At 30.4% G+C, this 14,286-nt stretch overlaps 1 protein-coding gene across 1 annotated transcript; it reads left to right on the top strand.

Annotated features, from left to right (window-relative positions):
• Nucleotides 1-500: 500 nt before the first annotated feature.
• On the top strand, nt 501-4,441 carry LOC100206745 (tubulin alpha-1A chain). The gene is made up of 3 exons (XM_065796476.1): nt 501-1,310; nt 2,151-2,373; nt 3,154-4,441. Exons 1-3 carry the CDS (start codon nt 1,308-1,310, stop codon nt 4,281-4,283), a joined length of 1,356 nt encoding a protein of 451 aa, XP_065652548.1. The 5' UTR covers nt 501-1,307; the 3' UTR covers nt 4,284-4,441.
• The last annotated feature ends 9,845 nt before the right edge of the window (nt 4,442-14,286 follow it).

The following is a 14,286-nucleotide window of genomic DNA, read 5'->3' as shown; positions in this document are numbered from 1 at the left end:
ATGGATTTTTATAACAGATTTGTGAGAATTGTTATTACAGATACGTGATTATTACAGACACGTGATTATTACAGACATGTGATTATTATTACGAATATAATGAATGCTATTATAGATTTATTATTACGGCCGTTCTTTGGATTTATATTTTCAGTTTATTATAGTATAGTTGTACTGTTTTGTTTTTAAAACTATAAAGGTTCTGATGATAAAATCATTTGATCTTCTTTCAGAAGCCTTGTTTGTTTGTTCTTGTAAAATATAGTATTTATTTTACGGCAAATGCAAACAGAAAAAAAAAATAAAAAAAATTTTCTCGCTTATAGTTTTATAGGACTTTAATTCTGTTCGCGTAAGTAGACTATCTTTCTAAATTTATCTTTCTATTTTATTTTTTGTAAACTAGGCTTTCAATAGGTTTAAACAAAAATATTCTTTAATGAGAAGACTTTCGGTATTCATCTGGATTAGTTTAAAAAAAAATAGATTTCTAAATTTTTAGATTAAAATAGATTATAAGATTTTCAGGGTTGTATGAAAAATTGTGGTGATTTTTTCCTCATCCATATCTTCTTTGAGTTCTATTCTGTTTGTAAATTAAATAAATTCAAAATAATGTCTTCAAAAAGTGTAACGCAATTCATAAACAATTCTTCTAACAAAAAACTAGTTTACAGCATCCCCCCATCCCCACTTTTTTAAGGGCCTTCTTCTTCTTGTTCTTGTTCTTTTCTTTTTTTTTTATTTATAGAATTTTGAAATTTTTTTTTTGTAGAAATTGACTATTTTGTTCCTCCTCCCCCCCCCCCTAGCTCACTTCGAAAACCGTGCCGTCGGCCCTGGTGCGTCAGACGATAATATTTGCAAAATAAAAAGTTAGAGTCTCCCCAATATTAGTTATCGCAAACTGAATTAATTAAAGTTTCAACATGAATAAAGCATTTTTTAAATGAAACATGCTATTATTTTGATTCAATTTTACTGTAAGAATTGTCCAATGGCATTTATTATTACTCGCTTTTTTTGACAATAGACGATTGATGACGAAGGAGATAAGTAATAACTGGGTTCAAAGATAAGATAAATCATGCAAAACATGAGTTGTAGAAATATACTCTATAATGATTGGCTATTTATATAATTGGCCAATCAAATTCATTTAACAAAATTTGAATGCTTTTTGTATAATTTGTTACCAACACTTTCCATTCCTTTCAAGTTTTGCAGGAGAGAACTTGCGATACGTTGCTTCGCCGAGTTTACTTCTAAATCAAATCGTCTCAAAAGATATTTCATAAATAAACAAAATGGTACGTATTTTTATACCAATTACTTAATTTTTCTTTCATCGTTAAAGTGTAAATGTTTAAAAAACGTAAATAATGAATAAGAGTTAAATTAAAACAATTTCACGTGGAGCGTTTAAACATACATTCACTATTTTATTACTAATAGCTGTAGATGTAAATAAACAGTTGCGTAAATTTTCAATATTTATTTAAATTGCGATGCTATTAGTATAAAAAATTAAATAGGGATGCTATTAGTAAAGAAAATAAATAGCGATGCTATTTGTAAACAGAATAAAATTATTTTTCAAATTATAATTAATACAACAAATTTAAAGAAGTCAATAAAATATTCTTTAAATTTGTTATGCTATTTTACTGCAAATTAACTAAACTTTTTTTATATATTAAGGTTATGCTATATTTCTTCAAACTAATGTTGCCGGTCTTTTATTATCAAAATCATTAAAATTTTCGAATCAACTTTTTATAATAACCAAAGAAAATTTTTATAAGAAATTAAAGGATGAAATAGTAGAATATGATTCTTTTTAAAATTTATACTATAATATATTATATTTTATTATAACAAAAAAAATCATACTCCACAGTTTTATCCTTCTATTTTTTATGAAAGTTAATTAAAATGCACCAAAAGTTTTTTTAAATAGAAAAATTGAAAATCAACTTTCAATTTTGCTATTAAATTTTTTTATTTATATGAATGAGTTTGTGTATGTGTGTGTGTATATTTATATATATATATATATATATATATATATATATATATATATATATATAATATATGTGTGTGTGTGTGTGTGTGTTCAGGTTGCTAAACATTGTTACTTTTTATTTTAGCGTGAGTGTATATCTGTTCATGTTGGACAAGCTGGTTGTCAAATAGGTAATGCATGTTGGGAGTTGTATTGTCTAGAGCATGGCATTCAGCCTGATGGTCAGATGCCAAGTGATAAAACTATTGGAGGTGGTGATGACTCATTTAACACATTCTTTAGTGAAACTGGTGCTGGAAAACATGTTCCAAGAGCAGTCTTTGTTGATTTAGAGCCAACAGTAATTGGTATTTATTTTTGTCTAATGACATAAATTTTTTTAGCTTTTAATTGTATGGATAAAACATAATATAGTGTATAAGATTATTTTTTAATAAGTTTTCTTTTGTCATCAAAATATTTTTGTTAATTGTTGTTATAATCCTCTAATAACCCTATAACACTGAAAACCTCATTAAACAAAAATGCATAGCTTAATTGTTCTGCATATTGTGAATGATTTATACTTTTTATGAAATAAACTCTCTGCCAATATTAATCTCCTAGGACTTTCAATTTAGGTTTAAAAAATTATTTTTTCTCATCCATTATTTATGAATTTTCATATTCAATTTTTTATAAATTGATATTGTAATTATAAAGTCTAAATTACTCTAGTATGCAATTATCATTTAATAAGTTGTAAAGATTTTTAAGTGTGACTTTGTCAAATAGCACTTGCTTTTGGTTTTTAGTTCTTTTTTTTTTTTGGTCAAGAGTGACTTTTCACTTGAGATTTTACAGGAGCGTTATTATATTTCTTATTTCTACATGAAATAAAAAAGGTTAAAAATATAGAAATCAATTTTAAAAAAAATGTTTAACAGATCTTTTTTAATAAAAATTAGTTGATAAATATTTTTCTTTTTCAATTTACAACAAGTAAAATATTATTTTTACCCATAAATCAAATTTTAGTAGTTTTTTGTATTTTAATATTAGTTTAAATTAAGTAATCATTATAATTATATATTTGTTTATTACGTAATCACCAATTATCTCAAAATGTTTCAATTATTGTTTTACAGATGAAATCCGAACTGGAACATATCGTCAGTTGTTTCATCCTGAGCAACTTGTTACAGGCAAGGAAGATGCTGCTAATAATTATGCTAGAGGTCATTACACTGTTGGTAAAGAGCTTATTGACCAAGTATTGGATCGCATCAGAAAACTTGCAGACCAGTGTACTGGTCTTCAAGGATTTTTGATTTTTCATTCCTTTGGTGGAGGAACTGGATCAGGATTCACTTCATTGCTTATGGAACGTCTTTCTGTTGATTATGGAAAAAAATCCAAACTAGAATTTGCAGTTTATCCTGCACCACAAGTGTCGACAGCTGTAGTAGAGCCCTATAACTCTGTTTTGACCACACATACTACATTGGAACACTCTGATTGTGCATTTATGGTTGACAATGAAGCTCTCTACGACATTTGCAGACGCAATTTGGATATTGAGCGACCAACCTACACAAATCTCAACAGGTTGATTGGTCAAATTGTGTCATCTATTACTGCTTCTTTGAGATTTGATGGAGCTTTAAATGTTGATCTAACTGAATTCCAAACTAACTTGGTGCCATACCCTCGAATCCACTTTCCTTTAGCCACTTACTCACCTGTCATTTCTGCTGAAAAAGCATATCATGAACAACTTACTGTTTCAGAAATAACCAATGCCTGCTTTGAACCAGCAAATCAAATGGTAAAATGTGATCCTCGTCATGGAAAGTACATGGCTTGTTGTCTTTTGTATCGTGGTGATGTTGTTCCTAAGGATGTAAATTCAGCCATTGCTGTAATCAAGACAAAACGCACAATTCAGTTTGTAGATTGGTGTCCAACTGGATTCAAAGTTGGTATTAACTATCAACCTCCAACAGTTGTACCTGGTGGTGACCTTGCCAAAGTCCAACGTGCAGTTTGTATGTTGAGCAATACAACTGCAATTGCTGAAGCATGGGCACGACTTGATCATAAGTTTGATCTTATGTACGCTAAGCGTGCATTTGTTCATTGGTATGTTGGAGAAGGTATGGAGGAAGGAGAGTTTTCTGAAGCACGTGAGGACATGGCTGCGTTGGAAAAAGATTATGAAGAAGTCGGAGTTGATTCAGTAGATGAGGAAGCTGCTGGAGAAGGAGATGAGTATTAAATCTGCGCATGCTGTCATGGTTATCATTATTAAAAGATAAAAGAATTCTTTTCTGACGTTTTGATTTCTATGTATTTTTATATCCATTTTTATAATATTTATTATGGATCTGTGTATTTGTATTCCGTTTTCGTTGATATTAAATTTGTTATCAATGATTTAAATTTCTTTAATCTATATCTCATTTGCTTCATATTATAAGATTTCTGATAAGGTTTAACAATTAACTGTTGTTGCAAGCGGTTAAAAGCATTGGGTGATGAGCTAATTATTTGCTTTCTGTTTAACTATTATTTACAAATGTAAGGATCTGGGGATTTTTGTGCGTGATTTTTTTCATTTTTCTCTGTTTTAGCGATTAAAAGCGGAGACAAACAATATGCAAACTATTATGATTTTTTTTAAAAACATAATGCATATTTTGGTTTTGCATATAAAATATATAAAACTATAACTATATAAAACTATATAGCTAAAAACTATTATATAATATAATATAAAGCATTGCTTGACAGCCGGTACCACTATTTTTGAAAATCGCTGATTTTTAATTTTGAACCTTTGATTGATTTTAATATTTACAAAAATTGAGATATTCTTAATTACTTAAAATTTGCCCTTGTATTCACTAAATGTTAGTGTTTCACCGGTTATAAAATGTATATTGAAAAAAGTTAGTAAAACAAGTATGTCGGTTTATTTTGAGAAATTATTTCAAACTTAAAATAAAAAATCGCATAGAGTTTAAGTAATTGGCGGCGCCTATGATCTATAGCAATGCTAATTCCCATATAAAAGCCACATGACAAGGTCCGCAGAGGCAAGTTCAACTCACTATTGGTCTGTCAGATTGGGTTATAACGCTAAAAAGCGTTATAAGCCGATCTGACAGACCAAGAATAAGTGAGTTTGTTGAAGTAACAGGGCCGACGATACGGGGGAAGGAGGGGAGGGGGGACAAGGCCCCCAACCTCCCATTTTTCTAAAGGCCTTATTTTTTATTTAAAAACTATTATCTTTTTTTAAAAATTATTAATTTAATGAACTTCTCAATAAAAGCTCGCATATAGACTCAATTACTATTGTTGTTAAAAAGTTCAAACTGATTGTTCAAAAGTTTGCATTTTACCCCATTCGGGTACAAAATCACTACTTTTTTCCAAACCGTTTTTTACATCAAATGCTTAAATCAAATGGTTATATTAGGAACAAAAATTTTAAAAGGTTTGCATATTAAAATATATTTTTATCATATTTTAGTCTACCTGAATGAATTAAATATATATATTTTGATCATTTTTTTTTTTTTTTTTGCGAAATAATATCTCTACCTTTTGAAAATAAACAACTATTCTCAAAATGTTATACTTTAGCTAGAAATAATTAATAACCGCTATTTCTCATTGAAAATATACTAAATGAGTCGTAGAAGTATATTTCCACTTTAAATACTCACAAGCAATTTATTTTCTAAAAAATTGCGTGATCATTCATGAACTGCATTTAAATAATTGCTGTGACTACGATACATAGTGCAATCCTGTAACTTTCTGGAAAGCTTTACTAATGTTTAAAACAATTAAAAATATATATATAACACTGAAACTTAAATTTTTTGAGGAATTAAAGTTTATTTATCTAGTAATTAAAATTTCCGTGCGTGCTTTTTGGAAATGCCCATCTGTTATTTGAAAAACTAGATAAGAACAGTTATTTATTAGCGAAAGCATTTTCTTCTCTCAATAGTTTGGTTTGGCAATGAGCAAAGCGATTATTATGTTATGAAGCAATAATGTTCTCTCGCGTGCTCAACGCAAATAGGTGGAGTGGTAATTTTAGCCCAGATCTAATAAACGAGGTTGACTGAGAATTTTTTTTACAGAACATGCTAAAAACATTTAAATCTAGTATGGCTTTCGGTCAGATGCGTGTTTTATAACAGCTGTTCTATAGTATTTAATATGCTTATATATAAGTTCTATAATATGATGAGGAATAAACTAAAAACCCTTAGACAAATTGATTTACAGCTATATGCACCCCAAAAATCACCTACACATTTTGTGTTGCAGCCAGGCCTATTTAAACAAGTATGAGAAAACTCTCTGTGCTCTAATGTACTTTAACTGATGTTTAAGCTAATAAAAAAAAACTTAATATTTTTATAACCTAAATTAATTTTTTAAAGCATTCTTTTAAAAATAACTACAACAAAAATACTATAACACATGCAAATGTCTGACTTAGTTGACTTTTGATATGCTTTTTAGTGACTTTTCAATAATAATCAAACGGTTAAATCAGTATAAGTATTATATTTGATATTGTTAAGCCAAGTGGAGGAGCACAATCGTTAATTCAAAAAAATAGCCTCTATCTAGAACTTTCTTTAAAAGCAAAAAAAAGAAAGAAAAAAAAAAGTCCATTAGAAAAAAAGTTGGCGCGTTTCCCCCCCCCCCTCCCATTCCCCTGGTGTTGTTTGCTCTGTGTCTAAACAACTACCTGCCTTACATAAGCAGCAGGAAAAATCATTGTAGACTTTTTTCTATCAACGCGGCATGCTAACTTGTTGCATTGGGATTTCAAAATATTGTGGCATTTTGGGCTCACCTTTTTTACTCTACAAATGTTTTTTGTACACACACATTTCTCTTTACATTTATCAAAGACTTTTTTTTGTCTTTTTCTTTCTGCATTTTTCAAACTTTTTGTTATTTCTATTCATTTATGTCTTAACTCAAACTCATAACATCTGTAGCTTTCATGGACACTATTGAAGTTATTCGTGTAATTCAATGCTCATAGCTTCATTGGTTACACCAACTCGCTTTGCAGCTATATCAGAGAGGATTTTGTTGCCCATTTATTGGCTAAAATAAGCATGAATGCTTCTTTGTTTAATGCATTCGCCTCAGTAAACATTTTATTTTTTTCCTTTTTATTAATATATAAAATATTTTTGCTTAACTGGTCTAATAATTGTATAACCCCTGTTTTATCTGGTGGAGAAAGAAACATCTATGTCTTTAATTGAAGGAATGACACAGCATGATAATCAAATCCCAAACTGTGTCTATCTGATAATAGGACCACAGGTTTTTTAATATTGTAACCAGTAATGTTTTATGTTAGCTGCTGCTTCATTGTGTATTATCAGACTTGTTATACCAACTTTGCTAAATGTTACTTTACATATATAGACCTTTCCAGGAATTTTAAGATATAGTTTTATTAGTAACATTATTTCAGTTTAAGTTAATTTAAAAAAATTAATAAGGAACACAGTTTTATCGCCTTTACTTTTATTGTAGTTAAGTATATAGTGTATCAATGTTAAATCAAGTCTCAATGAATAAAGTTTTTTTAGAAAATTTAGATTATAAGAAAACACCGAGTTTACATCTAGCTATGCTGGATCAAGTCAAACCATTTTGTAAATATTGAATACTAAAATAAAACAAACTTGAGAATGACATGAAGGGATGAATGCTAAACCATTTTATGTTTTCTGTTCGCATTTTTTACATTGAACTCTTTTCGTCGCAAAGGCCAAACCAGAATAATTTTCGTCAATACCATAATAAATGAATTTAGGAGTTTCATCATTATTAAAAACTCGTGTGGTGTCAATATTTCCTTTCCAAATGCCTTCCTCAACTTAATCTATTTCTGTCATAATCCAGCTGAAATAAGTTCCTCTGCTAGTGCATTTACAATATAATTGATTAAACCTATTTTATCTATTTGCACTTAAAAGAAACGAAAGAGCTTTAAAGGGAAATATATTATTATAATACAAAAGGTAAGGTAAATACATATTCTCTAGAAACATGACTTAATATCTTTTCAAACAAACCTAAGTGGTTTGGAGCCATTTTTCTTGTAAAGTTTAAGGCTTTGTTGATTGAGACTTTCCCCTGACGTTTGATTGTTAATTTATCATGTTTGCATGAAAGCCAAAATGAACAGCCAAATCTGAAAAAAAATTATGCAAACAAATCAAAGTTTTTTTTTAAATTTGTGTGAATAAAATTTAGCTATGCGAGTGCTGAAGATTCTTAAAGTTAAAGCTATTTTTTTTAAAGCTAGTTTTGCAGCAGATAATAGTGGCTAATATTTTCGCCCTCCTTTTAACTTTTTGTTTGGTATAATTTCTTATTTCCAATGTATCTAACATTAATTTGGTCAATTGTGCTTTATTGATATGCAAGAGTCTATTTTTGTTTTTCACAAAGCGTACAATTGAATTCTCTTCTTCTTCTGATAATATTGAGCAATATTGCCGTTTTTTTCCTGTCTGTATTTTACCATCAAGGCGTCGATTTATTGTTTCTTAATCCTTAATCAAGGAGAAAAGTCCTGATTTAAGGGCACACTGCCCTCTTACATCCTTATCTTTGCAACACGCCACAGCTGCTACTAACTTTTTTTTTTTTTGTATTTGTGTGCTTTTCTTGCGACTAGTACATCTGCTTTACAATTTGGATTAGTAGACCTTGTTCTACAATGTAAGGTTAACTTTGTTGTCATTTTTAAATATTTTTAATATTCATTTCTTTATAACAAATAAAACAAAAATACATTTACTACAACAATATTTCAAAGCACGGATAAGATGAAAGTAGTTAAGTTAGTCACCTTTGGTATAGATATATATGTATTACAAAAATAAATAATAATTTTATGTAATTTTAAGATATATTATTGGATATCAAAAAAACACTAATGTGGATTTTGGGGTGAATTTACTAACAAAAACAATAAGTCTGTAGTCAAAATACAATCCACTCGAAATATCTTAAAACTAATACAAATCAAATCCTGAAGCTTAAATTTGTTTAAATCATGTTTTATAAGCATTTTTGTTGATGTGGTTTTTGAGGTGCGCAGTAAAAAAACAATGACTTTTTGACAGAATAAAAAAAGTAACCATTTATAAATAATTTTAACAACACCCAGGAAGGAGTCATTTTTAGTAGTAGTAATGAAACATATGAAGAAATTTTGTCTATATCTTATCTAGAAAAAAATATGAGTATGCCAACATTGATCTGGTTTTTGGGTATTTTGCATACAAAATTTGCGTACAAAATTTTTTAAAAGTTGACAATTTTTAATGCAGTTAGTAATGCAAAACTCTCAGTGATTTCAGTAAACTGAAAATTTTTAATCTTATCAGTGACATATTGCTTGCTATTTATATATATATTATATATTATATGTATATATATACATATATATATATATATATATATATATATATATATATACATATATATATATATATATATATATATATATATATATATATATATATATATATATATATATATATATATATATATATATATATATATATATATATATATATATATATATATATATATACATATATATATATATATACATATATATATATATATATATATATATATATATATATATATATATATATATATATATATATATATATATATATATATGTTAGTGTAAATTATGTTAGTGTATTTTACAAATAGAGTGCTCAATGTTCTTAAAGAACAGAGCAATAATAAATTAGTAAAAAACACTTATCTAACTTTTATATTCTACTTTAAGTTTCACCATTGCTGGATCATCAGGAAGAGTTCTCTTCCTGATGATCCAGCAATGGTGAAACAAAGATAAAAGTTAGATAAGTGTTTTTTACTAATTTATTATTGCTCTGTTCTTTAAGAACATTCGTGAAAAATTTCTCTCTTGGCATGCAATTGTGTACTCTTTGCTGTGCAAGTCTTTGATTATGACCACGAATAATATATTTTGACGACGAAGGACAATTGAATGGTGCGTGAAAGTTTATTTCATCAATTTCACGCATGAATAATAACTTGAACAACAGAATTAAATCACCTCTTATACTTATTTCTTGAAGTGTCGTAAGACATGACTCTTTGCTGCTCGGCGGTGCAATGCTTAATCTCAGAAATGGTTTTTGTAGCACGGTTTCGTACTTTTTCTAGTGCTTTTATGTCTGCCCGTTGGTACAGTGACCGTGCTTGGATAGCGTACTCTTGGTGAGGACGAAAATAGGTGGTATACAGTTCTTTTCACAGTGAAAAACTATGGCTGCAAAAAGTTTTTTTTAGCCACCCTAAGTTAGCATTCACCGCAGCTGCTGAAACTTAAGCATTAAGTTTAAGATCATCTGAGATGAGAACTCCAAGATCTCTCTCTAAATGAGTAACTTCGATTGCAAGTGGCAGACCGTCTGGTCCTGGCTTGAAATAGTCTTGTTTTGATACTTTTTTTTTCTCGACCAGTATGCATGGCTTTACACTTTTCATTATTAAATGTCATGAGCCAGCAATGTGACCATTCAATGGCTTTGTCTAAGTCTGCTTGCAGACTCTCCGCATCCCGGTCACATTTTATGACGCCGATAATTTTGCTGTCATCAGCATAGAGTTTGATCTGATGTTCCAATTTGTCTGGAGGATCATTAATGTACAAAACAAACAGTAATGGACCCAAGACCGAACCTTGCGGTACGCCGCTAATAAATTTTTTCCAATATGATGTACGCTCTCCAATTACGACTCTCTGCTGCCTTCCTGAGAGTCATGCTTTAAACCATGCGTGAAGCTCCTCTTTGATTCCGTAGTTTTGGATTTTGTGGAGAAGTCATTTGAGCAGAACTCTGTCAAAGGCTTTTGTCAGATCTGTGAAGATTATGTCCGTAGCGTATACCTGGTACATAGCTTCTGTTAAAAGTTCAAGTGTTTCCAGAAGCTTTATCAAGCACAACTTTTTGAAAACAAAACCATGCTGATTTTTTGATTTAAGACAGTTTATAATGCAATGATTTAAAATCTGGTCTCGAACGAAACGCTCCATAACTTTAAAAGGGATACTAGTGAGTGATACCGGTTTGTAATTAGATCCTTTTAGTTTGGAGCCCTACTTGAATATCGGTGTTATATTTGAGCACTTCCAGTCATCTGGCACCTCACCTTTAGAAAGTGAAGTCTGAAAAATAAGGGTAAGTGGAACGGAAAACGCTGCATACATTTTGAGAAGCCTTGGATGGACGCCGTCAATGCTCATCGTCTGGTTACCGTCAAAGTTTTCAAGTCTTTTATGCACTTCATCACGTGAAATAAACTGCGCCGTACATGTCACTTCCGTCCTTGGTTTGAAATCTGGCATCGGACCTTGCGGCTCAATTACGAAAACCGATTGAAAGTAGTCATTTAAAATTTTACATATTTCCTCCTCATCAACTGTGCTTTCATCTGTACTGTCCTCTAAAACTCGTCTTTGGTGTTTAACTATTTGCATTTTATTTATATAAACGCTTGAATCATTTGAGTTATTCTTTGAGGCTTGAACTATTATTGATTCGTAATCTAATGCTTCGTAATCTATATTCTCTATTTAAAAGATAAAAGTAAGCAAAAAAAAATTTTACGCTGGTATGTGTAGTTCTTTTTGTTCTATTTCCTTGAGGAGTATTATATTGCTTGTCTTTGTACTAGTTAGAAAAAAACCCAGCACTGAGCAAAGTCCCGCGCAAAATAACGTTTTCTATCAAAGAATATGCCTCAAACTTATATTGTTTAAACTATAATAAAAAAACAGATACTGTTATAAAATTCTTAAGATGAGAATATTACTTGGAGAAAACATATCGATCATGTAAGCACCAAAGTATCCAAAAATATTTGTATTTTATACAAAGCCCGAAATTCCTAGTGGGCACACGTTGGTTTTTCAAACGTTTGATAAACGTTTAATGGTTGCTCAAGCGATGTTTGTATAAGTAAAACGCTAAAAAAATGTTCAAAAAATGTTTTATTAGGAATTTTTTTTATCATTTAGTTAAATATTCTACGGGGCCTTAAAAAACGTATTTTCCAAACTAAAAACGGCGCACTGCGCAAGTGCAACTTTACTTAAAAATATGGAGTATTTCTAAGTTTTTCATCGAACTTTTACGATTGTAAAGAAACTTTTTTTAAATTATACATTCATAAGTTTTATGAAAACTCTTACTAAGTTATATAGTCATACATTAATACAATATATATATATATATATATATATATATATATATATATATATATATATATATATATATATATATATATATATATATATATATATATATAAACCCTAACCCTAATCCTTAACCCTGTTTTGATTGGCAATCGCAGCAGCACAATGTGAGGAAAACCATGGAGGAGAGTGAAACTTGACCTGGAATCGTCGAACGGGAATAAAAGGTTCCATGCCAGCCTGAATCCACAAAGTTATATAAGAAGCACATTTGTTCACTGGAAGACGAAAGATTTCTACCCAAGGGCCATCACGAAGAAAATCACGGAAGGAGTCCCAGTCGGCTTTAAGATAGTTTTAAGAGGAACAATGATAGGGGGATGAAGAAGAATGAGATACTAGTTTTAGAGATATCAAACTGTGATCAGAAGCACCTAATGGTGAATGTGGAGAAACTGAGCACTGACTAGGATAAGAAACAAGACATAAGTTGAATAAAGAAGGTAAATGATTCGAGTTGTCTGGAAAGCGAGTAGTAGAGTTGACTATTTGAGTTAGAGATTGAGAAAGGCAAAATTTGTGGGTTTTAATGCCTGCAAAATCACTGACACTAGAGCCAAGCCATACAGTTTCATGACAAATGGGTGAATTTATACGAATGTAAATGCCCAGGCCAAGCATGTGAATATTGGAGTCTTTCCGAATTAAAGCTAGATAACCATCAACAATAAGATCGCAAAATGAGACAGCTGAACTCAAATTAGTCTCACATAGAGCAAGTAGGTCTGGTAAGCTTTGCAAGAGATAAGACTCAACAGAAGAAAAGTTATTTCGAAGACCACGAATATTAGGGAATGTTAGGTTTAGAAAACTTGGTGATGATTATGGGTTTGTGTTTTATAGTTTTTGGTACTTTATTCATTTTTTAAATTTGATTGAAGATTTTGACTCAAAGCATAGATAGTACTCAGAACACTGTTTAATAACCCAAGCAATTGCCTCATTACTATTAATAAACCCTAAGCCGTAACAAAGGGCTCCAAATGTGACCTCCGCAATGCACACCAAAAGTACAAACAGGGGCACCATCCATGCGCAACATGGCACTGTTAATACTTTAATATTTTTCAGCTATTGATGGAATCAGCCTCTCTGAGAGCTACCACAGAGTTCGGGAAACCTGACTACCAGTCGGCCTCAGAACCATAAAACTGAATTTTAGAGCTGTACTCTCATTAGGAGATAATAGAATGAGTTGCCTATTCATAAAAACAGAGACACAAGCAAAACCCATGGATTGAGTCAAGAAGATGCAGCATTCAACATCCTAAACTGGAAACAATGTATAAAAAATACATCTGCGCCAGCCTAACAGATAAAGTTGGGGTGCAAGGCTGGTCAACAGATAGAATCTGTTTACCCCTAAAGTCTAAAGACAGTAGTCAGATGCATTTAACATCTGCTCAAGATGAGTATTTTTATCGAGAAACCATCTTTAGCCTTTACTCAACCAAGAGCCCCAAGGCAGTGGGTGTTTTAAGTTGGAGTTGGCATCTCCTAGCCTTTGCCTAAAAAGGCGTATCCTACAAGGCAGCAGGACATAAAGCAGATTGTACTGGGTTACATGTTACCAGTAGCAGGATTACCTGACAGACTTCTTCTAATAGACAGACTAGACTCTAGTAGACTGACTCACCTGACAGACTACTTCTAGTAGAAATAACTTTGTATACCTAATATTGAGCAATGAGTTTTTTTTTTAGCTTAAACAAAAGACTTTATTTAGTAGTAACAATCATAGATTATAAAATAATTAAGAATGCAACTGTACGTAAAAAAATAGAAAAATATTTATTTCACCTTATAAAGAATGGCAAATATAGTTATTGGCAACCTAAATCTTGACTAAAGAACTAAAGAAATGTAAGATCCACGCATAAAGTGATTCAAAGATTTATAACAGTTT

This window comes from Hydra vulgaris, chromosome 04 (assembly GCF_038396675.1).
Source record: "Hydra vulgaris chromosome 04, alternate assembly HydraT2T_AEP".
NCBI classification, from domain to species: Eukaryota; Metazoa; Cnidaria; class Hydrozoa; order Anthoathecata; family Hydridae; genus Hydra; species Hydra vulgaris.
This window is presented reverse-complemented; position numbering and strand designations above follow the sequence as displayed.